Source organism: Phocoena phocoena, chromosome 3 (genome assembly GCF_963924675.1).
Source record: "Phocoena phocoena chromosome 3, mPhoPho1.1, whole genome shotgun sequence".
NCBI lineage: Eukaryota > Metazoa > Chordata > Mammalia > Artiodactyla > Phocoenidae > Phocoena > Phocoena phocoena.
The window spans coordinates 40,611,275-40,638,202 of NC_089221.1; the positions used below are offsets into that span (position 1 = coordinate 40,611,275).

The 26,928-nt window shown below is 39.4% G+C and overlaps 1 protein-coding gene across 1 annotated transcript in view; it reads left to right on the forward strand.

The window, feature by feature from the left end:
- The window catches only part of ITGA1 (integrin subunit alpha 1), a 105,896-nt gene that overhangs the window by 20,229 nt on the left and 58,739 nt on the right, over positions 1–26,928 (forward strand). The window contains exons 7-9 of the mRNA XM_065873644.1: positions 13,411–13,559; positions 17,519–17,669; positions 24,830–24,995. Of these exons, the coding sequence (XP_065729716.1) occupies positions 13,411–13,559; positions 17,519–17,669; positions 24,830–24,995 (466 nt within the window). The remainder of the gene's footprint in view (positions 1–13,410; positions 13,560–17,518; positions 17,670–24,829; positions 24,996–26,928) is intronic.

Below are 26,928 nucleotides of genomic sequence, written 5' to 3' on the forward strand. Positions count from 1 at the left end.
TTCTTATAATCATATCACAAAATGTCAGTTTTCCTCGATGCAAGCTTCTTATCTGCAGTCATCTTCCCAAGTGGATTGCTGGAAGTTTGGAGAGGATATTATCCTTCTTCTTGCCACAGGGCATCAGGTGGCCTGCATCCTTTAGAAGACCACTCAGAATGGTGACCTGCTTCTCCTTTTTGTACATGTTCCACATGGACCCCTTTTTTTCCCTTCTGAGAACTTCTCTCCCTTCTTCCTTTCCTCTCTTCCCTTATCCTTTCTCTCCTTGGTCAATAAGATTTCTAGAGCCATAAAATTATAGCTGGAAGGGGTCTTAGAGGTCATTTAGCCCCAAATCTCAATTGATGGAGGGGACCTGAGAAGCTAAGTGACTTGTGCAGTGGCTCTTGCTTGTTGATGGCAGATTTGAACACACAGCTGTCCAACTGCAGTGCAGCTGTCTTTCCTTTCTGAGACCTCTGCTACTAGAGAAGTTTCAGAGCAGGTGCCATCTGATGTCCCTAAACAGTGGTCTCTAGTCCTTTGTCCCTGTGCCTCCTCGGCCAGCCCCCTGGTTGGAAGCAGTCCAGGACTCTTGGTGCTCTGTTGCCTGCCCTGACATACCTAAATTCAAACTGCTGATCACAGGTCTCCCCTCTCTCAACACGTTCCCCACAATGAATTTTCCTCCTTTCCACCTGTTTTATCCACCTCATTTTACCTTCTTATCCAATCCTTTCTTTCCAAAGCTAATGACAGTCTTGGAATATTTTAAAATGTGTATTCTTTTTTAGTCATCTGAATATTTGATTTTACTTTTAAATTTATCTATTACACTATAAAAATTAATGTTTTTGTAGCTATTTGTGGAAATTAGTGCAGCTGTGACATGTTTGAAGTTTCTCCACAGCTTCAGGAAGCAAACCTACAAGGCTGTTTTAGAGGAATAATCACTGTTTCAGTGGAGATCTGTGCCCGTGGCTCAGTTTTGTAAAGAAATAGCTAACAATCAATTGCTTATATACTCAACCCATTCTGCTGCAGTTTGATGTTTCCATCTATGAGAACTATAATTAATTTTACATTTCAGTAGTGAGAGTCCCAATAGAGGAGCTATTCTGTCCAGCACCAGTGGAATTCCAGCCTTCCAGAGTGGGCTTCGTGGAGTTTTATGTCTTTCTGGGAGGAAACAGTGGCTCTATTCAGAGGAATGGGGACGATCCCTGGGGTCTAGATGCTGCCAGTGAATGAGAGGGACACAAACTTACTCTGAGAAGAGTCAGGTCACATTTCCTTGGTTCCATGACCCCATTCCTCAAAGAGGAAGATTTCAGAATGCAGCCCTGTGCGCTGAGTCATTTGTAGCATCTGCAGAGGAGCTGCTTAAATTGCTGAGTTTTTATGTCACATTTTGCTTGTGTCATTCATTATGGAGCTTAGCCAGACTCATTCATTCATTTATTCACTTGTTTTTCCTGAGGATTTACTATGTACCAGGCTCTGTGTGAGGGCTTGGATAATTGTGGAGAATAGACAGATGCGGCCACTGCCTTCATGGAGCCTCTGTAAAAAGCAGTGTTTCTCCAGATGTGGCTCGTGGAATTCCTCCTTCTTAATCCCAGAGGTACTTGGACTGTACCCCAGACATTAAGAATCAGCATCTCTGAGGGTGGGGCTACAGAGCCTGCGTTTTAAGTAAGCGACCCACATGATTCTTAAATAGGTTAAATTTGAGGAACAGGGGATTAAATGCATTATTAAATTGATGTGTGTGGTGTGTGTGTCTGTGCTTTGCTGCACTGTCCAGATTACAGGGACCTCAAGACTGAAGCTTTATGTCTCTTTTTATCCTTGTCAGTGGCCAGCCCAGTGCTTTGCTGTGACATAGTGGCCCTTTAATGAGCACCTGTTGAATAAATGTGTGTATCATAATGAATGTATTTTTGTATTTTTCTCTGATAGGTGAATATTTAATGAGATTTTTTCTATAACTGGCATTTTAGTATTCTTTTAAGTATATTATTTATATATTAGGCTTTAGGGTTTATACTTTAGTCATTTCTAATCTTTTTCTATGTTGGTTTAAGTTGTATTAATGACTACTTTCATAAGTAACCCTCTAAACAAAAAGGATTGAGAAGGACATTTACTAAGCCATCACTTTTGCTAAACTGTATTTAATAGTGTTTTATGTACAACACATTTAAATACCCTTTAAATTTGACCTTCCTTCAGTGGAGTCAGACAAGAAATTCCTTCATAGAAATTTGGAAAGATACTTTCACTTCAAAGAAATACGTACTAAAATGTATGCTTTTCTTTCATGTGGTCTTACAGTAATTCTCTCGAAAAACATAGACAATTTATTTTAACAATCATTTTTTTTCCTGATTTATTGATAACATAGTTTAAATAAGGGTTTTTTTTTTTGTCTTTTGTTTTTGTTTATTTTCAATTGAGGCACCCAATCCTGCCCTAAGATTGGCAGAATTAACTTCTGGAATTTTTCCTTCCCCTACTTAAATGTAAAAATGAATTTCAAGAGATACTACCCAGAAGAAGATACAAAGATGGAAAGTTACAAGCTAGATACAGGACTCTTTAAACTCCTCTCCCATATCAAGAATATAAAAGCATTAAGAATGAAGTTGACGGATTTGTGAAGCGGATTTCTCTGTAGAAAGAGCCTAGTGAGAAAGGCTTCAGTGAGATCATACAGTGAGATTGGTGTGTGTCTATGAAAGTTGGGACTTGCAATTGATGAGTGTCTGACTGCTGCCTGAAATATCTAAAGGGCAAGATAGCTGTCTGGCTGCTGATGGGCGAGTTAAGGCAGTGGGATTGGCCTCACACCCAGAGTTGTCGGTACAAAGAATGTGTTTCCCATGGATCATTATGGAATCAAGTTAGCTCCTGTCCATAGAATCTCCTGGAAGTAAGTGGAGGCCTCTGCACAGAACAACCGAAGCTATCCCTGATTCCTAGGGACCACAGTAGTGAGATGCATTCACTCAGGCAAGGATGCAGGTGAAGGGAGATCTCCAAAGAGCCCACCAGAAAGATAACACCTGTTAGCACCTACTCCATCTTAGGACAGCACCAGTCAAGTACAAATTTCTGTACCCTGTATTTATCTTCCCTCCCTCCAACGGTGGAGATGTCAGATATTATAGTCAGCAATCTGAGAGAAGAGGGGCAGAGAAACAAAGAAACAGCCCGTCATGCCCTTTCCTCAACTACAGGCTTCTCACCTCCCATAAGCTTTAGTAGGGGGAGGAGAGATTTAACTATAAATCAACTTTGATATTTTGTCTTATTGATTTTGTTTTAGTTTAGGTTGAACCATATGAAATTGTTGCTATTTGATCCTTTTTTGACCTACAAATACAGCACTTTCATGTGGTACAACCTAAATTAAAATATAGAGCTTTTTTTAAACAGACATTTTAAAACTAAAAATAATAAAAGTCATAAGACATTTATCTTTCCATCCAGTGAGAGCAGAAGAGTTTGACCCTAAATAAGTTTTAAAGGGATCATGGGCCAAAAAAAAAATTTACATTCTAATTATACCTCATGAGTTCTTGTTTGTTATATCGATATTAATTACAATTATTCACTTGATACAAAAGGTAAAGATCAAATATTATGGCCTACTTTCTGCAGTCACAGATTTTTCATTTAGTAATTGCAATTATTGGAAAGGAGTATCAAAGATATGGAATGTTTCTGGAAGTAATTTTCACCTCCACAGCAAAAAAAAAGGAAGGGAGGAAGGGAGGAAGAAAGGAAGGGGGAAGGAAGGAAGGAAGGAAAATAAATTTTAAAACTTTCATTAAAGTTTCCATATGACAATTAGTATACATTACGAAAATGCAATGCAAGTGACAAAAACATTCACCCTAAATAGTTACTCAAAGTTTCTCCCATGTTTCTGTGTAGTCCCATTAACACTTTTTGCAAACATGGTCAAGGAACTTTTGCAAACCAGTTTTTTACCCAAGACAGAGTAAAGGCTATAAAATTGTTTTGTAAAAAACCACCTATAAAAATAAACCTGAAACATTCTGAGCTTGCCATAAAAGATATGATGGTATAAACATTATGGAAGTCTTATTGATCCTCAACACCTAAACATAACATTGCTTTTAATAGTAAGTGAGAATGATATAAATATGCCATATACAAGTACATTACCCTAAATAAAAGTAGTAAAGTGTGAGGCTTGATATAAAAGTGAAATACACTAATGGAACAATGTCTAGACTGTTCCTTTCAAGAGTATAGCATAATATTAAACCAGGCAAAATGAAAGAGGGAAATTAATTAAATTTTAGGAATATTATTTATCTTTCTTTTTACGACACATTTTATGGCCATTTCCCTAGGAGCCTAAACTGTGAGGCTCCTCATAGGTTAGGCTAATAGCCTAAACTATTCACTGTTTGGAGGTCTGAGAAGAAACCTGTCTGAGCTGTGCAGCCATATCCTTGTCAGTCAGGCTGTCGTTTCTGAAAGCGATGTTGTGAATGTGGTGAATCTTCTTGCTCACTAGCGTCCCGGTCTCCGTTGTCCTCTACCTCCATTCATCACTCATCTGAGTTATTTTCCCCATATAGAGTCTGGATCATGGAATTTCCCCGAATAAAAATCTCCTATCCTTGCCTGTGGAATAATACCCAAGCTCTCCAGTGACTTATAAGACGTTCGTCACCTAGTGGCTGTCATTCCACTGTCTCCTGCCTCCTTCCCTTCTTGCCCTGTAGCCACTCCTATCCTGGCCTTCCCTGAACACGTTGCGCTATGCTCTCGTGATTCTTTCTGCCCGGAAGGCCCTTCTCCACCCCAGGCCCCATGTGCGAGGTAAACCTCTGAGACTCAGTTCAAGCGTCACTTGCTCTGTCCTTTTCTGTGGTTATTCCCCCCACCCTTCCCAAGAAAAATCCCTTCCCCTCCATATTCCCACAGCATTTACACACCCTTCGTCCACTGCTCTCATCACTCAGTGGCATCGCTTTTTGTTTCGTGAGTGCGTCTCTCCTGGTGGAATGTGAATTCCACAATGACAGCGTTGTGCCTTAATCCTTTTATTTATGGAATACAGTTCAGAGTTTCCTACATTGCCTAGCACATAGGAGGCAAGCCATTTATGTTGGAAAAATGTAATTTCTGGAATTTTTAATTTCTCCTTGTGTTAAAAATCATTATTGTACTGACCACCATCTCTCACTCTGCTTCGTGAAGTCATTGAGCTGGAAGGGACTTGTTTGTGGGAGACACCCCAGATTCCCCTTTACATTGTGTTTCAGGCTTTTCTTTGCAGGTTTTCAACACATCTAGCCCCATTCACCGCTGGTCCTGATTTCTCCCATAGTCTTCCGCATTTTAACATCTTCTAGCCTTACAGTTTTGAGCATGGGTCAATTTCATTGCAGCATCTTCCATCAAGCAAGAGACCAGCTAAAGACATCCTTTTCTTAGGACCTACATCTTTTTTTTTCTAATAAATTTATTATTTATTTTTCGTTGCATTGGGTCTCTGTTACTGCGCAGGGGCTTTCTGTAGTTGTGGTGAGTGGGGGCTACTCTTCATTGCGGTGCGTGGGCTTCTTATTGCTGTGGCTTCTCTTGTTTTGGAGCACGGGCTCTAGGCGCGCGGGCTTCAGTAGTTGTGGTGCACGGGCTTAGTTGCTCCGCGGCATGTGGGATCTTCCCGGACCAGGACTCAAACCCATGTCCCCTGCACTGGCAGGTGGATTCTTAACCACTGTGCCACCAGGGAAGCCCAGGACCTACATCTTTAATTTACCGACTTTATTTGTGTTTCTGAGGAATCATTTCTTCTACCTATGAACCAGTCCTGTTCATCCCTGTCCATAGTGACAAAGGTTAAGCCAGGTTTCAGCTAACACAGCCTTGAATGGTTTGTGTTGACAGTTGATTTGGATTGCAGCCTGTATTACCACCACATTCATACTCTCACTTAATTGCAGTAGAAGCATGCTGTAGGGCAGGGCTTTTGCACCTTACTTTGGTAAAAGGAAATATAAAATGACCAGATGCAAAGTCTGAGCTCTTATCAGATTAAGCAACTGTGTATCCTACAGAAACACAAAAAGCTTTACTGTGCTTCCCTGTCATTACACCCGTAAAGAAGCTATTGATTGGATAATGTTAGTTGTTGAATGAAAACCCAGAAACTTAGCTCATTTGGGGCATTAAAATTTAGGCGCTGGTGTTATAAGTCTAACTTAAGAATACAAGGTAATCATATAATTCTAAATGAGGAAATAATTCCATTCCTTCATGATTCTTTGACTCAGTATACTTAATAGCTATTTTAAGCGCTTCTCTTTTTTTTAAAAAACTCCCTTGTCATTCTGTTGTGACTTTAAGTTTTACAAGAAAAAATTAGTGGTTTTTGTGATTTCTAACAGCATCATTCCTTCCATATTCCTCACACTCACTTTCCTCCTTGTTCTTTTCTACCCTCAAAAGAGAAAAAGCCATTTGGATAATTAATTCATTTTAATTTAGCAGATATTTATGAAGTATCTTATTGGTCAAGTATTATGCTAGTTGTGATAGCAATATAAATAACAGACTCTAATACTTTTTCCCTAATCCTGTAAATCTTCCAACTTAGAAATGAAGTAAAGTCTTGTATTTGGATAATTGCAATGCATGACAGTGTGACATAAATATAACAAGGGTGAATAAAGCAGAACAATTAATTGATCTTTACGAGTAGATAACTCAATATTAGAATAAAGCAATGTTTTCCAAGCTATGTTGTTTGAGGTGTTGAATATGTTCCTTACAAAAAAATATTCTCTTAAATAAAAATAAAATACATCAGGTCTTCCAATTCATGATTCACAACGCATGTTTTCATATTAAAGATTCTGGGAGCACTTTCAAAAGAATCCACTTATGAGTCAGAGTAGAGCAATGCAGGAGTGAGAGAAAGCCTTGCTCTTTTGCTCCATTTGAAATTTGTGGCATTTTTTTACTTAATATAAATAGCAGAGGGAGGCAGACAGACAGAGACAGAGAAACTGTTATACTTTGTATTAACAATTGCTTTCCAAGATTATTTGATCATGGACTCTTTTTAAAAAATCATACCTAGCAACTGAGAAAGTTAGTATTCCCTGGAAAAGGGGTAAGGGAGTATTAGTTTGGGGCTTATCTGAAACATGATTGCAAATTTTATGTTTAAGTGGAAAGTTCTAAGTGTTACAAACCCCTTGTTCATGTAACAGAATCCTCAGCCAGTTGTGTGCCTGGTTTATGCTATAATGTGAATCAGCTCTTACTTCTCTTTGGATTTAGATTGTAATTACAACTGCTTAATCAAGAAGTTCAAACAGCATCTCCCCAGGAGCTAAATGTGTCCCTTACAGTTGTCTCTGAAAAGTAACTTTTCTTTCTACTGTGGTTTATCCCCCCTTTATAAGAATCTACTGTCACTATCTTCATCTACTCTTTACTGATGCCATAAGCTGCTCTACCCATTCTCTCTTAAAGATAGCCCACATTTAACCCATTCTCCTTTTAGCTGCCATCTCTGCCTACTTTTCTGCATTTAGCAAAAATGCCTAGAACCTTTCCATCTTTACTATTCCTCACCAGCTCTCTTCTTAACTCCACCCTCTGGGTCTTGTACCATTCCAATGCAATTGGCCACTTCAAGTCAAATATGGTGATTATTGATTGTTTATCTTTCCGCAAATTCTGGAATGCTTTAAATGTCTTTAATGATCATCCTTGACAGATTTTCCAGGCTCAAGCCTGCTTTACTTCCTCCCATTCTACTATCATACTCTGCTGTCTGTTCTTTACCTGGGTAGCTCGTTCAGAAATCTGGATCCTCCTTCCTCCATGAGGGCCTTACAAATGAGACGATAAATGTGCTTGTGATTCTCTCTTCCCCTGTTTCCTCACCATGTGTGTTCATCACTTTTTATCTCATTATTTAATTCTCATACTTATTTGACTCGGTTGTAGATGCATGTATACCCATTATGCTAGTACAAATCTGTTTCACCTGCCTTAAATTATAAACTAAGCTGGGACTGAAACTATTTCTACTAAAGTGGGTCTCACCGGTACTCAGCAAAGCATTACATATGTCTTGTGATTTGAGCATTCTCCCGTGATGAAAATTAATAAATGGCACCCTTTTCTGGGGAAGACATAGCTGACCTTATTCTATCTGGTTCCTAAGGAAATAGGAACCCCTGTGTCAGCCGGAGACCTACACTGAATGTCGTTTTCCTGAGATGTGAGTTCCCACTGCCCACTCTTCTAATTTCCCACACTTCTTTATGTCTCTCTTTTTCTGTTTATCATTATTTCCCTACTATCTCAGTGTTCTACTTGCCTATGTGAAATGTTATAGTCATCTAGTAAGAATGTATGAGGGTCAACTGTGAGCAAAGCAAAACAGTGGTAGAGGATAAGAGAATACCAGAAGCTATGATGTAGTCCATACTCTTTACCCCTGCTTGCCCCTTCCTAATTTATAATGGAGTTGGGAGATAAAGCATGCATACAGAAGTTGAGAAGAACGCAGGGCTCACAGGAGCAGCACAGACAAGTTTGCTTCACAGTTTGAAGAAGGGGAAGATCAGTATGGACTCTTGGCAACTAGGTGGACACAGCTGCAGAGAAAGTGAAACTTGAATTGAATCTTACCAAATGGGTAGACTTAGCTTAGTTGGAGGGAAAAGGAAGGGCATTTGGTCTGGATAGAGTTCATCCCGAGGAGTCCTGAAGGTGAGGATGAATAAAGAAGGTAGGGCCAGACTGTTGAGTGGCTGAAAGTCAGGAGGAAAAAACTGAATTTTAACCTATAGGCCTAGTATTTCAAGAAGCAGCTTGAAGCTTTATCTAGTTTCTATTTGAATTAGAAGTACAATTCTCTTTTAAAGTATATTTCAAAGTCCTTGATGTAGGCAATGAAGAGTTATTGGAGTTTTTAAACAAGGAAGACACATGATAAAAGCAGAATTTAAAGACGGTTAATCTACTATTAATGTGTAGAAGGATTTGAGGAAGTGGAAATGAAGGGAGGGAGATCAGCAGTGGAAAGACCCGTGACTGCCGTGGTCCAGATTCAAGGCAATGATGCCTGGCCTGGGCTGGAGAAGGAATGAAGAAACATAGATAATAGCTGCCTTGGATCCAGTTCCCCAGAAGCAAACTCTGAGAGGAGTCGTCAAGTGATAACAATTCATGAAGGGGGTGCTTCCAAAAGAAAATAGGAAGGGATTTGGGGGAACAAAACAGAGCAGCCACAGAGGACAAGAAAGCATGTGAGGGGCTTCCCTGGTGGCGCAGTGGTTGAGAGTCCACCTGACGATGCAGGGGACACGGGTTCGTGCCCCGGTCCGGGAGGATCCCACATGCCGCGGAGCGGCTGGGCCCGTGAGCCATGGCCGCTGAGCCTGCGCGTCCGGAGCCGGCGCACCGCAACAGGAGAGGCCACAGCGGTAAGAGGTCCGCGTACCGCAAAAAAAATAATAATAATAATAAAAAAGAAAGCATGTGAGTTCAGGTGAAGTCAAGGCCTCAGCCTGATCTGGAAGGGGCTCCAAGTTAAGTCAAGGGGCTGGTTTTGCATTTTCCTGCACTCAGGCATTACCTATGGATCAGGGCAAGGGGTGAAGAAGGAGAAAACTCCCAGGCACTTCTGACTCTTTGAACCTTGGGGCAAAGCAGCTCTAGCAGTCCAAGGACAATCATCTGGGGAAAGTCTCAGGTGGAGCTGTTAGAAGCAAAGTGTACAGAAAGGGTAAGGGAACAGGCAGTTATAAGTTCTCTTATATCCTAACATTTACAAAAAATAAGCTTATGAAAGTGAGATGTGTTAAGTAGTAAGACAGATAGATGATAGAGAGATAGATAGAAGATATAAAGCACTGATCTCTGACATACCAAGGTGTTACACCTTCTGCTGTTCCTGGTGTGAAGATAATTTTTCCAGATAATCCAATTCATAGTAATCAGTTCATAGTATGTTCTATGAGATATGGAAAGTGCGTTGTAAATGTTACATCACAAAGCAGGCTTATTTAGTTGGCATGACTTCCATCTCTTCTCATGTGAACTCCTCCCCATGTATAAATGAGATGCTACTTTTTTCCTGAGGAGTTAATAGCTTATCACTAGAATTTGATCGAAGGGAACAGTACACTCATTAGTAAAAAGTAGTAGGATTGCTGGGCAGTGCTATGTGCAACCGCATTTGGGATTCATGAACAAAACTTTAAAGTGAGGCCAGTCTACAAGGTATGTGATTTTTGTCTAACAAAATTCAGTGTCATAGGATCACACACAGAGAAGGAGATATTTGGACTTAACCAGAGTTGGAAGTTAGCCAAGTTAGTTAATGGAGGGAAAAAATGGTTAAGGTAGTTAAATGTTTGCAAGTAAATGATTATGGTGATGGATCATGGGATCTAGGCTGGGTACAAAAAAAAAAAAAGTTAAGATCTGTGAATTAATTAGACGTCTTAATGTGGTCAAGGAATTGATGAATTGATATACTAGGTAAATGAGCCAAAGTTAATGACCAGAGAGAAGAACACTTGACATTGAGATTGAGGTGCTGCGATTTTTCCAGAAGACAAGGTGAAGGCTAAGACCTTGGAAGTGGATGACATAGGCAAACTAGAGGAAAATATTACTAAAGCCAAGGAAGTCAAAGAAATGAGAGACTAGGGTGTTCAATAGATTCATCCAGATAGTAAAATGTCCAAGAATAATGACAAGAGTGACAGTTTTCAACGTTCTTTAGTCTCCTGCTTAATCAAATCTAAACAAAGAGAAATAAAAACAAAACCAACTCTGTAAGGCACCCTGAATGGATGAGCAATTAACTTCCACAGCAGCATTTATTCACCTTGGTACCATAAATTAGGTATAATGATTATCTAAGTAACAAAATCATTTTACTTTTATTTACCCTGAGCATTTATATACACAAAGACAATGTCAAACCTACATGGTTTCCCTTAATAATTATTCAGTGTCTCTCTGGATTACTAATTAAAAGCTGTTAGGGTCATTGGGAAAAGAATTTTAAATCTATTCAGAGAGTAACAGATAACTGTACATAACATTTAATTGTCAAGGAAATAACCTGAATTGGAGTCATGGGAGACTAATAATTGTCTTTTTCCAATTATAACAGCACATAATCTTGGAACAGAAGGCGACAGATATTAAGTGAAAGATACAGTCAAAGAGCAAACCTAACCTGGACATGGATTGAGCAGATTTTGTGTTTATTCAGCTTACGGTGTACCTTCTCTTATACTCGCATATGTTCTCTAATTATTTCTTATTTATCTTATACCTGATTCAGCAATTCTAAGGAAGGATTCGTATATTCTATTTCTTTTCTAAAAAATATGATCTATTTACTTGTTTGTTTGTCTGTTTTATCGTATTTTCTAATGTATCTCAGTTGGCTAGCTAGCTACCTGAACTCATTGAGTGACCGTGAAGTAGCAGCAGCATTTAGCAAAAGCTGAGGTGATTAGAAAATGGGGGGAAGTCAGCTATATGTCAATTTTTAAAAAAAGAAAAAATTTTTAATTTAAAAATAAAAGAGGAGACTTAAGTGGGAACATAATTCTATGTGCTGTAGCAAGTGAGTTTATACCTATAAAGGTTTAACACAAGCACCTAAAAAACAAAATATGACTAGAAAAAAAAAAAAGAAAGAAAATGAGGGGATTTGGGCGAGGTAAGTTTTTACTGAGACAAAATAGAGAGGTGAAGGATACACATCCTAGACTAGGCCTCCTTCTGCCCCTTCATTATGGAAAGTGAGGTTTTTTTAACTCAACTTCTTCATTTATTAAATGTGACACTAATTTCTGTTACTATAATTTGAATAAGTTAGGAAAGAAAGCTAAAAAAAGCAGTAAAAATATAGGATAGTATTCAGGCATGGTGGCATAATTGCTCCACGTTGAGACGATAAAGATTATGTTTAATTGGGAGTTCTGTTATTTGTTTCTGCAAGTGCCAGGGTATGCTTTTGGTTTCCAAAAGGACCAAGCTGTAGAAATGTATCTATAAATCAGAGAAATAATTAAGCCTAAAGATTTCTGACAACAGTGACATCAAGGGAGGTACAAGGTAGATGCTGATCATTTATGCCATTTGGAAATAGGATCAGACTTGGAAATAGGACTGGCTGAACAATGGGCAAACTAGACAACTGCCTGGAAAGAAAGCAGCCCTTTCTCAAATTACTTCCCCTACCTAAGAAACGAAGTGCCCAGAACTCGTACATTAAAAAGACATTCCTTTGGGTAAAGGATTCTCTGAGTCCCTAATTTTGGGGTAGGAAGGTTAAACAAAAAGTAACTTCAGGCACAATTCTTGATATAGTTTCGTTTATTGGTTCACATAAACCTTCAAAGGAGGGTGTAGAAAAAGGATAAGGAAAATAGGCAAGGGGTGGGAGAGGGTATGGAGCAAGGGAAATCGAAGCAGTGGCACTTAACCTTCTAAGTCATTTTCCTTCATGATGGCTCTGCAGTTAGCTGCCTGCATTATCCAACCTGTAGGAAATAAAGAATGAAAGGAGAATGGCAGTAAGAGAGGGAAGACAGAGAACAAGAAAAGAGAGGGAAGGGCTGATTTAGGAGATGTGACGCTACAGCTTAGCTACATAAAGCAGGAAGCACATGTGTGTCTTTGCCAGATACATCCCCTGCTTATGCTTCCAACTTCATCTTGCCCCACTCTCCCCTCCTAGCTTGGTCCAGACTCACTGACTTTCTTTCTGTTCCTAGAGCACCTACCACTTTCCCAACTCAGCTTCTTCACTTACACAGTTCCCTTTGTGTGGACCCCATCCTCCCTCTCAGCCACCATCTGAACAGGTCTCCACCCTTCTAGCACATGTCTTTTAAGTCTCAAATATCACTTCTGAAAGGCCTTCCCTGAGCCTTCACTTTAAATTAGGCTCCTAGGTTATACTTGCCAATAATAGCTTTTCTGTTACAGCCCTTTTCACAGTTTGCGATTGAACCTGTATTTAAATGATTCTTGTGTTTAATGTCTCTCTCCAGCTAGTTTAGAAGCTCCATGAAGGCAGAGGCCATGTCAGTTTCATGTTCTACCCCCTCCCCAAGCTTACCAGAGTCATTCAGTAAACACTGTTGAAGAGATAAGCCAGTCCTTTGAGAGGTTTAATAACAACACTTCCATTTGTGTTCTTTGGCATCCACAAATGGCAGTGATCATTACTGTCAAAGTAGAAAGATTTGTGTACTGATAGAGTTTTAAACTCATCTGAAAGACTAAAATGTATTATTACATCTGATGCATATGTTTAAACGCAAAAAAATTGAAACAGGGTAGTCTGCTAGATCGATAACTCACAGTGGCTTGGTATTTCAGGTTGGAATTGTACAGTATGGAGAAAATGTAACCCATGAGTTCAACCTCAATAAGTACTCATCAACGGAAGAGGTGCTTGTTGCAGCAAATAAAATAGTCCAGAGAGGTGGCCGCCAGACGATGACAGCCCTTGGAATAGACACAGCAAGGTATATGGATAAAAAAATAAGCCAAAGTAAAAGACTGTGCAAAAATTACTGCTTATGATCTAGCCCTTTGGAGTATTAATTGAACAGTTGCCTTAGCAATATTTAAAGCCATTTTGTTGAAAAGAGATTCAACTGATTAACTAATAGTTATAGGATCAAATTTTTCTATATTACAATCTCATCACTCTTCTTATCTTTCCTCTCATTCCAAGGCTTTGACTGATGGAGAATCAGTCCAAAAAATCGCTGTAGTCTATGGCATCACATTCTTGGGTACTAAGACATAATATTAGATAATATCTTTTCCTTTTATTCTTTGTTTTCAGCCTCTAGGAATCTCAATGTAAAAAAATGGATTCATATCAGTCTGCTTCTACTCAATATATATCTATACCCTAATATGTCTATAATTTTACAGATTTAAATTTTACGGATTTAGGGTTATTGAAGCTCTCAAATAAGAGGTTTTAAGAGGGCAAACTAAATATTGTCTTATTTGAAATCATTTTCAGTGAAAAGATTGAAAAGGAGTGGAGGGACTTCCCTGGTGGTCCAACGGTTGGGACGTTGTCTTCCAATGCAGGGGGTGCGGGTTCCCACATGCCTCACGGCCAACAAAGAACCAAAGCATAAAACAGAAGCGGTATTGTAGCAGGTTCAATGAAGACTTTATAAATGGTCCACATCAAAAAAAAATCTTAAAAAAAAAAAAAAAGAAGTAGAAAGGATTTCATGATTCGTACTCTCTCTCTTTCTTCCTTACTTTCTCCAAATTCCCTCTAATTTACATCCCTCCCTTCCTCCCTTCTGCAGTTTCCTTCATGGAGCACACATAACCCACCCTGTGGTTGAATTTCATTCTGTAAGAACCTACAGAACTGTCCTTTTCTTACAATGTTCAGCTCCCCTTCACTGTATTTTATCTGATCTCACCCAGCTCTTATCTTTTGCTGTTTCTCCCCTTAATCATCATGAAAGCTTCTGAACAAAAACTAAACAATACCAAAATCACAGGAAATCTAATGGTCAGTTTGACTAATGTTAAGGGTTCTTCTCTTAAGTGCCTTCAACTTCTGGACACTCAACTGATTCTGAAGAGTTGATTACCCATGGCCTCACTTCACCTGCCTGCTAAGATCAGTGTTTTAAAGGGGCTGAAACAGTTAATATGAATACTCCAAAGAATGGGTTGGGTTTTCAAAAATTTTAAATTTCATGTGCAGCTTTAGACTCATAAATGTTAGAAAAGCATGTGGTTCTAGTTATATGGGGCCCATGAGAAAAATAACCACAAACAGATGGGGTAAGTTTACATTTACCTGCCCGTAGATCACCAGTTTGCATGCACAAAAGTGCACACGTTTAGGTGTGCTGAGTGTGCATTCTTAAATAATTGACTAAAATGTGACCGCACATTCAAAGTAAATCAGAGCGTTCTTTGAAAGCTCTGAGCCTGTAGGGAACTTTGTTTTCCAAAGGCAACCGCTTAAGATGAATATTCATTTTTGAAAACTAACTGAAGAAATATTCTGGCTGCTTTTGCGCCTGCATAAATACCACTCTAAATACCATGTCCCTATATGGTTTTTGCCTATGTGTTTCACAGAGGGTCTAGCTGTAGGACACAGAGTTTATTGAGTTTTGTATATAAATAAGACTCCATAATGATATTACTAAGTACTCTTTTTTTTTTTTTTTTTTTTTTTTGCGGCACGCGGGCCTTTCACTGTTGTGGCCTCTCCCGTTGCGGAGCACAGGCTCCGGACGCGCAGGCTCAGCGGCCATGGCTCACGGGCCCAGCCGCTCCGCGGCATGTGGGATCTTCCCGGACCGGGGCACGAACCCGCGTCCCTTGCATCGGCAGGCGGAGTCTCAACCACTGCGCTACCAGGGAAGCTCTTAAGTTTATTTTTAATTGTTCTTTATTCCTTTCAGGCAGGACCAGTTGTAAATAATATTTCTAAATTTTTAGAATCCTTTACCTCCATTTTCAGTGTCTCCCAGTTCAAAATATTTTTGTGTCCCCTTAACCCTATCCCAAATTTTCTTTCTTTTCATTGCTTCACAGTGTTTAATCATAAGGCCTGGATTCTCCTGTTCCAAAGAAAGGGATTCTCCTGGGATATGTTAATGTTTAAAAACATGCAGGGAAGTCAATGCTTATTTTAAAGAAAGAATACTGGATGGTGGTAATTGGGAGTCAAGGGCAATTTGCTGAAGAAATTTGAAACAGAAAGGGTATACTCAAGAGCTCTGCCATAGAAAGCCAGCCCTGGTTTCAGAGCTACCAGATTTTCTTTAAGGAAGGTGGTTTAATCATCTCCTTCAGCTGATGTTCATTTAGTTATGACCTCGATCTTCAAGAGAATTAGGAAGTTTTGGTGATCCTCTAAGGAATTAAAACTGTAAAAAGGATTAAATCTTATCATATCCATGTCCAAACTTCATTTAGAGACTAGCCTTTAACATCTATTTTTCACCTTTGTCTGTACATAGAAAGAACTCAGAGAATCTGTTTGTGTGGTGTAGAGGACAGAGACACACAGTTTGCCAGTGATCAATATATTTTTTTTTAAATAGCTTCTTTTTCTCTTTTGAAAATTTTAGGAAAATTTTAAAATGTAAAAAACAGTACAACAAAATCCTATGTACACATCAAACAGAATCAACAGTTGTTAACATCTTGTCATATTTGCTGTTAGTCCTTTTAAAGGAAAAATAAACACAGATAAAATCGCCTTGCTCACATCACAAGGATCCTCTCTCCCTACTCACAAAATACCCACTACTGTGCATTTACTATATATCTACAGTAGAGCTAATGTGTACTGTGGCAAACTGTTGGAAGGTGAAAGACAGGTGTTTCTTTGGTATATCTCAGCTGCAGCTGTTTGTCCTTATGACCAAAGTAAAATACTTAAAATGACTATTCAGCACAATGATTGCTGCATTTTACACCAAAATCTAAAAAATATTATATGAAATCCATTCACTGTTTCAGTCCTAAGTAAAATGTACTCTTCTTTTCCAAGGCTCCAGAGGGGAAAGTAGTTGAGTAGTGGAGTAATGGAGGGAAAGTGTGCCCGAGTGAGTGTGTGTGTGTGTGTGTGTGTGTGTGTGTGTGTGTAGAAGGTACAAAACAAACAAAAATTGTCAGTTTCCCATATCTTCCATCTCTTTCCATAAATGCATGTTGAATTAAATCAAAATTCCTTTCTTTGAAGTTAGGTTATAGCATTTTTCCTTTCTCTCCATGCCACCTCCTCCCACCTCACCCCCAGCAGCTTGTGTCCTAAAACCTAGTTCAGACTTTCATAGCTCTGCCAAACCCTCCTTGCCCCCCAGAAGCCTACTCTGTCACTGACTCAGACCACTGCCGTCTGCAGTCTTTAATTCCTATGTCTGAATTTTTACCCCACGTCCAAGCACACTCTCAAGCACTCACAGCCATACAAATACTCTGTTTTCTCCCATGCCCCCTCCATAGCTTACAGGATGTCCAAGCTGTTCTGTGACTGTCAGAGTAGGTGGGGGAAATGAGCACTAAAGCAAAAGCTCTGCCAAAAGCAGAAGGAAAGAGGCCTGTCAAGCAAGAGAAAGAGTGTTTACAGAAAAAGGAGTGACTGGGAAAGTATTTAAAATCTGACCTTCTCTAAATCTGCTGTATGCTTGTCACACTCCCCCTTTGAAGTTTCCAAAGAATGAGAGACTGCTGCCTTTTGTTAATGGGATCTATGGTGACTGGCAAAATGGTAACCTCTCCATCATCTAGAATAAGTCTTAAACTATTACAAACAATGAGCACCATGCCTCCCAGCTTGAACAATGGGCAGCAACGTTGATCTTGGAGGGAAAGCACTGGGCTACCTGGAGTTGGCAGTGTTTTCATTTTGTTTGTCACTTTACCTAACCTTGGGCTGGTGTTTTATTTGCTGCCCTTTTGTCTGTGATTATTTCAGGAAAGAGGCTTTCACTGAAGCCCGGGGTGCCCGAAGAGGGGTTAAAAAAGTCATGGTAATTGTGACTGATGGAGAGTCCCATGACAACCATCAACTGAGTAAGGTCATCCAGGACTGTGACGATGAAAGCATTCAGCGGTTTTCCATAGCTGTAAGTACAGGGCTAGAGATGGCTTTCAGGCTGTGGTGTGAAGAGAAAAGCTGTGTGCATGTCATGGTTATTTTATGAGAGTTACACAAACAAGGTTGAAAAACAGAAACTTCTCCATTTGGAAGTAAACTCTATGGGGGATTGGGTCTTGCCCCTTTTGTGTCTTCAGCACCCGACACAGTGCCAAACAAATGGAGACTCAGCAAACAATCACTACAAGAAAGGAAGGAAGAAAATAAGGAAAGATAAAAGGAGGAAGAAGGAAGAAAATACATAAGAAGAAGGAAGGAAGGGTGAGAGAGAGAAAGGGACAGAAATAGGGAGGGGAAAAGAGGAAGGGGAAGGGGGAAAAGATGGAGGGAGGAAGGCATATGCCTCAGCCTAGGGGGAGGGGAGTTTCTTAAAGTGATTTTTAAAATAAGTCAGAGAACAAAAGAGTTCAGAACTCTAAAAGTTCAACCAAAATTGTTTTTCAACAAAATCCCTTTTATTTATAGTAACAACAGATATTACCCACAATTGTTTTTCAGCATTTAATCAGTGATATCTCCTTTTTCTCTTTCAAAAGTGCGATCAGTGAAAGACACTCCACCAATAGTAGGTAGGGAAGAAAAAGAGATTCATCCCTGATGAAGTCCCAGAACACACAATTGATTCACTTCTTCCCTGGGGCAAGGTGACTGTACTTCTTATTTTATAACCAAGATAACTAGGTTTTAAACAGTTGCAACATTTTCTTTCTCATTTGGGGTACAGATGTAAAAAAAAAAAAAAATTAAAACATCTCATTATTTCTCTTTCCCTTTGTTGTTACTTCGGTAAGTTATCTTTTGCCAACTGTTATTCAATCGATTATTACCTCTCCTGTTACTATAGCTATTTTGATCTTTTTGGTGGTTGAGAATAATTCCATATGGCTCAGGCTTCACTCAGAGATACTGTCCACAGTTAGAGTCTATGCTTGGTCTCTTTAGTATGCAAAGCCAGCGCATGCCCAGTTTGTCCCACACAACTGGGTACCAGAGGTGCCATCATTTGTTCACTTTCTTCCCAGAGGATATAGTCTAGCATTCCAGGTCCCGTAGATGCAGGCCATGAGCTGAATTAACCATCAGCAGCATTAACAACGTTCGGGAAACTTCAGTGGAAAGAAAGTATCTATCAATGGATTGCTTCTTAATTTTAAGTGAATCTTATATCACTTTTGCATTGTATCTGGCTACATAATCAGTATTTCTTGCCCTTAAATCTCTATTTCCCTTTGTTGTATCCCTGGTTGATCATTCATACTTTGCCTTTTATCTGGTCAAAAAGAGGTCTCATGATTGCATTAATCTTCCTGGAGAACCATAAACTTATGAGTTCCTTTCCCATTTTAATCAGTGAATTAACGTCAACTTGATCTTTGAAATGGTATAAACAAAGAATAGGAAACCTTCACTTTAGCAATAATTATTTATTTTCCTAATTCATATTTTTTCCTCAGTGAACTTTATATGTTTTTTTAGTTTGTGCCTAGGAAATAAGCCATTTATTTTACTTTCTCTCTTTGTTTATTCACACAGAAAGGTTTCAGACTTTTCTCCGCGTCTATTCATGATGCATGAGATCAAATGTTCATGGGGGTCTGTAGCCCTGTTATTTCCTGGACTATTCCTCCTACTCCATCTTTTTTTTTTTTTTTTTTGCGGTACGCGGGCCTCTCACTGTTGTGGCCTCTCCCGTTGCGGAGCACAGGCTCCAGACGCGCAGGCTCAGCGGCCATGGCTCACGGGCCCAGCCGCTCCACGGCATGTGGGATCTTCCCGGACAGGGGCACGAACCCGTGTCCCCTGCATCGGCAGGTGGACTCCCAACCACTGCGCCACCAGGGAAGCCCCTCCATCTTTTTTTTCCCCCACCATTTGATCCTGAACACCAGAGACATATGTTTTGGGGGGAGACAACACTCAAAAAAGGTTGATTACCGAACGTATAAGCACTCTAATAAAACTGCACACATTTCCTGTGAAACATCCAGATTTGGTGAGGGTGCTAAGCTGGTTGGAGACCCTGTTACATGGTCTCTATTCTGTCACTTGAGGATATTAGACATTGCTAGCAGGAGACTGGTGGGTTTTTTGGGGGGTTTTTTTTTTGTTTTGTTTTGTTTTTTAAGTTTTCTTCTTTTTTTTTTCTTTTTACAAATTTATTTATTTTTGGCTGCGTTGGGTCTTCATTGCTGCACGCGGGCTTCTCATTGCAGTGGCTTCTCTTGTTGTGGATCACGGGCTCTAGGCACGCGGGCTTCAGTAGTTGTGGCTTGTGGGCTCTAGAGCGCAGGCTCAGTAGTTGTGGCGCACGGGCTTAGTTGCTCCGTGGCACGTGGAATCTTCCTGGACCAGGGATCGAACCCTTCTCCCCTGCACTGGCAGGCAGATTCTTAACTACTGCGCTACCAGGGAAGCCCAGGAGACTGTTTTATATTCAGATTCTAATCTTAGATGATAATGGTGGGAGATTATAATGGCTGTGAAAGTGTATCACCTACAGCATTCAAATGAAAATAAGCAACTTAGAAAGTATCTTAGAATTTCATTCATTTGCACACAAAAGGCACTGTGCTACATGTAAATGAGCCTTACACTTTACATTTGACATATTTGCCTCAAGGGACTTTCAATTCTGAATGTCTATTCCAGGTAAATATTAGCAGAACACCAAATGCCTGGGCTTGACGTATTTGTATTAAGTGAAACAGAAGTAATTTTTAAGTATTATTTTGTGTCTCTTTTGATTCATGGAAAATAATGTTTTTACCAGCTACCAGACCCTTGGGTGAAGGATCAAAATACATTTCTCCCTGTTTTCATTTTCATTCTGTGATGCAAAATAGTTCAAACTGGATGCAAGTGATAGTAATTCCAGGGAATTCTTTTCTCTTATAGTTTCTCCTAAATATATGCTCCCATATTACATTTATACATTTTACTTTTATTAAGTGTGTCAGTTGGCATCTTCCCCATTGAACTTTACCCATTTGTCTGTGACATAGAGCACTAAATATCTGACAATGTTTACATCATAGTTAAGAACCTAAATTACACATAGTCCAGGAGTCTTTACAATTTTTGTGTATTTTCAACAACATCAACTTGTAAGTGAAATGGAAGTTAACATGTCAATTCAATAGTGAATCTAGAATATGGTAAATAGGAACCAAGGAGGAAAAATAGTGACTTTTCAGCCCTGGATGTCATATATATAACTTACAGAATAAATGAGGTAAATCAATGGGGACTCAGAAGGCTTCACACCATACGGAATTTGTATAAATCTAAAAGAAATCCATGCATAGCAAAACTGCTGACAAAAGAGGAGTCTGCCATTGTGTCCAGAGGAGAAGACCAAGCAGAGAGTGAGGTGTTGAGCAAGGTCCCAGTGATCCTGAAACCCACACCATGGATTGAATGGAGGCTCCAGAGCTCGGAGACTGCCTTTTCCATCCTCAGTCTAGGGCATGTACATCCAGCTATGGTGAGATACCCAACTATAGGAAGAGCATCTTAATTGTTTTTTTTTTTTTTTGCGGTACGTGGGCCTCTCACTGTTGTGGCCTCTCCTGTTGCGGAGCACAGGCTCTGGATGTGCAGGCTCAGTGGCCATGGCTTACGGGCCCAGCCACTCCGCGGCCTGTGGGATCGTCCCGGACCGGGGCACGAACCTGTGTCCCCTGCATCAGCAGGCGGACTCTCAACCACTGAGCCACCATGGAAGCCCTTAATTGTTTTTAAATGAGAGAGGATTTGTTCAATGTAATAAGAGCAAGTGGCCCTTGGGTTTTCCCTCTCTCTTTGGACAATTCTCTACTACCATTCCATTAATTCTCTTACCCCTCAAGCAGCTAAAGTGGGGAAAGCACTAGTGGCCTCTGTTCAAATATAAACCGCTTCTGATGTTTGGCATTTGCTTTTCAGCCAGATAAACAAGAGCTAAGTTTTTGTGTTCTGGTTCGATTTGTAAGCTGCTGGTATAGATCTTCCTACATAAATCTGGACGTAGTAGTTGAGAGTAATTTCAAAAATCAAAAAAACTCCCCAAACAGTGTGCCAATTGTCTTAGAGCCACCTCTAGTTTTCCTAAATAGTGTGCTTTCTTCAAAACAGCTCAAAGTTAGTCACATACATTGAGGCATTTTGCCTCTAAGAACGTTTTACAGATGTAGGAGCTACAAAACTGACAAGGGCACTGGAGTGACTCCGCTGTGGTCCGGGAGCTTAGGAGGGGTTCAGATGCTGCAGTACTTCCTCTGGGCTCCTTCAGCAAGGGGAAGGAGCCAGGAATAAATCCCCCACCCCCTTCTCACTAGGAAGGAAAATTTGAGAACCAATGAAATTGCTGCTTGACTACTTGGTGCCCAACTCCTTTTGTCACATTAACATTTAGCGTACATTACAGTGATTCAGTTGTTGATCTTAATCCATTATGCGTTTTATGATACAAATAAACAAGTATGTTGTAGGTTATAAACAACAACACTGAAAACAATAATTTTAGTTATTGTTTTTCTGCAAGTGAAAATCTGTACCCATCTTAATAAAAATGTCAGTTTTTAAATCTACCATTCTAAATCTAACATTAAAAAATACGTGTAGGGCTTCCCTGGTGGTGCAGTGGTTGAGAGTCCACTTGCCGATACAGGGGACACGGGTTCGTGCCCCGGTCCGGGAAGATCCCACATGCCGCAGAGCGGCTGAGCCCGTGAGCCATGGCCGCTGAGCCTGCACGTCCGGAGCCTGTGCTCCACAACGGGAGAGGCCACAACAGTGAGAGGCCCGCATACTGCAAAAAAACAAAAACAAAAACAAAAAAAACAATAGAAATGTCCTATCTACACATCGGGTTGGGTTTTTTTAATTTTTTGCATTTTTAATTTACATATTATTTATTTATTTAACTTATTTTTGGCTGTGTTGTGTCTTCATTGCTGTGCGCGGGCTTTCTTTAGTTGCGGCGAGCGGGGGCTGTTCTTCATTGCAGTGCGTGGGCTTCTCATTGCACTGGCTTCTCTTGTTGCAGAGCATGGGCTCTAGGTACTCAGGCTTCAGTAATTGTGGCTCACGGGCTCTAGAGAGCAGGCTCAGTAGTTGTAGCACTCAGGCTTAGTTTCTCTGCAGCATTTGAGATCTTCCCAGACCAGGGCTCGAACCCATGTTCCCTGAATTGGCAGGCGGATTCTTAACCACTGTGCCACCAGGGAAGCCCTACATATTATTTTTAAAAGATTTTTTCATTTACTTTAACTTGAACATTTTCATATTTATATACATTTCTAAATATTAAGAAATATTTACATTAACAACTAAATTTTTCAGAAGAAAAAATGCAACATAAAAAAAAATTAGTTGGACTTCATCAAAATTAAAAACTTCTACTCTTCAAATGATCCTGTAAGAAAAGGAAAAGCCAATATATAGACTGGGAGAAAATATTTACAAAACACATAAAGGATATGTATCCAGAATATTGGGTTGGCCAAAAAGTTCGTTCAGTTAGTGAATACATTGTTCAATAAAATTTTTGGTGAAAATTTAAAATTTGTCTTTTACTTTTACTTAAAACCAAACAAACTTTATGGCCAACCCAATATATAGAAAATCTCACGACTAAATAACAGGAAAACAAACAATCCATTTTCTTAAAAATTGGCAAAAGATCTGAACAGACACCACACCAAAAATGGAAATACTATGGCAAATAAGCAGGTCTTAATACCATTAGTCATTAGGGAAATGTAAATTAAATGAGATACCACTACACACCAATAGAATTGCTAAAACTGAAAAAAAAATGCTAAAAAGAAAAAAACTGATAAAACCAAGTGCTATCAAGGATGCAAAGCAACTGGGTCTCTCACACATCACTGGTCGGAAAGGTAAAATGGTAAAATGGAACAGTTATTCTGATAAACATTTTGGCAGTTTCTCATTCAGTTAAACATACACTTACTATAGAACCCAGCACTCTCATTCCTAGGTCTTTACTCAAGAAAAAATAAAACATAAACCTAAGTGCAAAAACTTACAGCAGCTTTATTCTTAATCACTTGAAACTGAAAACAACCCAAATGTCCTCAACAAATGAATTGTGCTTCTATATAGTAGAGTCCTACTCAACAATAAAAATGACTAAATTACTGATACATGTGACAGCACGGATAACTCTTGAAAGCATTATGCAAAGTGAAAGAAGCCAGACACAAAAGACGACGTGCTATTTGATTCCTTAAATTTAATGTTCTAGAAAAAGCAAAGCTATAAGGACAGAAAGTAGATCAGTGTTTGCCAGGAGTTAGAGGGAAGAGAAGACTGACTACAAAAGGGCAAGAAGGAACTCTTTGGGGTCATGGAAATAGTCTAATCTCGATGTGTTAGTAACGCACTGTGTAGGTTTGTCAAAATTCATAGAATTGTACATCTAAAGAGGGTGAATTTTATTGTATATAAATTATATCTCAATATACCTTACTTTAAAAAATTTAAAACTAAATGTTTGAGAAAACCCGCTAGAAGATCTAAATTATGGTTAACTGTAGTAGACAATTCCTGCCTCTCTCTCTTCTCTATTTAAAAGAATGCCCCCGTCTTGAGCATTTTGTTTCAGACAGGAATGTCCCAATTGTTTATTTTCTAAATTGCCAAGTTAGACTACTACTTAGTCCAACATCTGTTTAAAAAATATACGTGTCTGACTTCCCCTTGGTAAGAGTTTCAGGAAGTACTGCCTATTTGAGATCAAGCAATTCACTGGCTAATTGCTTTTGCCAGCAAATGGTGATGTCACTGACTGGAATAATATCAGAAACACTCAGAAACTGTAACATTACTTTTGAACTATCAGACTTTAAAGATACAGCTGTTGATAAACAGGGACACAGGAATGCCAGAGAAGAAACTTTTGCAAACATACAAGATGCCCTTTATATTTTCCTACAGCAATTATAGAATATAACTGTTAATATTCTACAGATTCTGAAAATTACCCTTCTAAGAATGTGGAAGTACATAAAAATTTCATTATGCCACAGTACTATACACTCTCTTGCTTATTGACAAAATGCTTGGGATTCTTGTTTAACGTATAGAATTTAAAAGATATTCTTGCTGTTTTTGTCGTCTTAGATTCTTGGCAGCTATAATCGAGGAAATTTAAGCGCTGAAAAATTTGTGGAGGAAATAAAATCAATTGCAAGTGAACCCACGGAAAAGCATTTCTTCAATGTCTCTGATGAACTGGCACTAGTCACTATTGTTGAAGCTCTGGGAGAAAGAATCTTTGCCCTGGAAGGTATGACTGGTTCTCATAAGCCTGAATATTCTCTCTACAATTCAAACTCAACGTAATTGGTTTTGGTATTTATTTCTACCACGTGGCTAATGCGTTTTTACTGTGTACGATAGCCACCATGGAACAATGTCCTCTTATATAAATCTGTCCATAGATGGCTGTTTCACATAGCACTGTGTCTGCTGGCAGCTCTCTTTGTAAGGACCTGGCAGTACTGATGTGAGGGCCAGATGAAGACAATGGTCAGTGTAGACACACAAGAACAAAAATGTGCCCATGTGTTTTATTCCTTTTCTGTGACACAGGTTTAGAAAATGGAGACACTAACTCAAGTTTTGTTTTTGTCTTTGTTTTTCATTTTGGGCTTCTATGGGACAGTTCTTGTATAATAACTTCTTTGTTCATTTATTTTCTCCTATTTTTCTCCTTGTCCATTTTAAAGGTCTTCATGGAACTCTGTCTCAAGACCCATGGCAGTGAAACATTGGTTCACTATATTTGTCTGAGTCATGTTACTTCTTTGTAAATTTTTTCTTTGATTTTTCAACGGCAGCTGGCCATTGGGGATAATGAGTCATGGCATTCCCTCCTCTGCCTTAGGTAGACAATGTCAAGGAACAATGTACTTTGGAACTAGATCTTCCCTGACAAAAAAAGAAGTCTTCAGAATTTTTATGCCAGGCAAACTGAAAAAGCCATTTCCTTCACATTCTCTGGTAATCTGGAGACTCAGAGAACATGCCTTTTTTTCTCAACCTAGGATGAGAAACCACCAGGCAAACTGAAAAAGCCTCTTCCTTCACATTCTCTGAAAATCTGGAGACTCAGAGAACATGCCTTTTTTTCTCAACCTAGGATGAGAAACCACCAGACAGTTCTGCTCTTCTGCTCTGTCTGAATCCTATTGACTTTGTCCTTGTGAGGACAGGACACACTGAGCACTGTTGTTTTTCATCTTAAACATAGAAATTTACAAGCACCTTCTCAGTCTGCCCTTGTTGTCCATACATTTGTTGCTTACATCTGTGTCTCTATTTCATTTCTAAATCTCATCTTAAGTAAGCAAGTAAATATAACCTAAGACTTGTAGAAATGAATCCTGTAACAGCTATCAGGTGGAGGAGGGATCAATTTGCCTTAAATGACGTTTTCAGATTCATTCTAACCTAACTACACCATGAGTTAAAGGTTATACATTGAAGTGCCTACATACCCAAGAAATGTCTCCATATTTAAAAACAAAATCATTTTATGAGGAACTCCACAGATTAAAAATGTCTCCCATATCTTCATTGCTGCACTTTCAGGGCTAACCAAAAGCAGTGTTTTTACTAGCCTATTTCTGACTTTTTTCACAATGACATCCAAAAGGGCTTCATTTCCTTGTTACTTTGGAAATCTCCATTTCCTATCAACATTTATCTTTAGATGACAACTAGCAGCAATTGTGAAAACCATGCTTGCTGAAGGACAGTGCCACCTAGTGAGGTGAGCGTACCAGCTATTTGCCCATAAAATCAGGAAACTACTGTCTCCCGTTCCCATCAGGCACTGGGAAAAATGCTGAAATTCCTAACCAGAAGCTGCACAGTGGTCAGAGTAGATATCGCAACACCCATGAACAAGTCCAGGGAGGAGCTGACATTAAGAAGTTCCGGCATGTACACTGTGCTTTGCCAAGATGCCAATTCAGCAGGCAGAATTTCACAGAGCTTCCTTCTCTCTGTTCTCAGTTGTTCTCTCTGTCCTCAGAACAGCGACAGGGGAAGGTGCTGGAACTATGTAGGTCTCCGCTACTGCATTCTTATAATTGATCTTGCAGAGATAAATGAGAAAGCACCTTACACCATTGTGGGCCTAAAATAAAGGTTCAAATTAAAGTTAAAGTGCATCTCAGTCATTTAAATTAGAGGGCAATTTGTATTGAGATTAA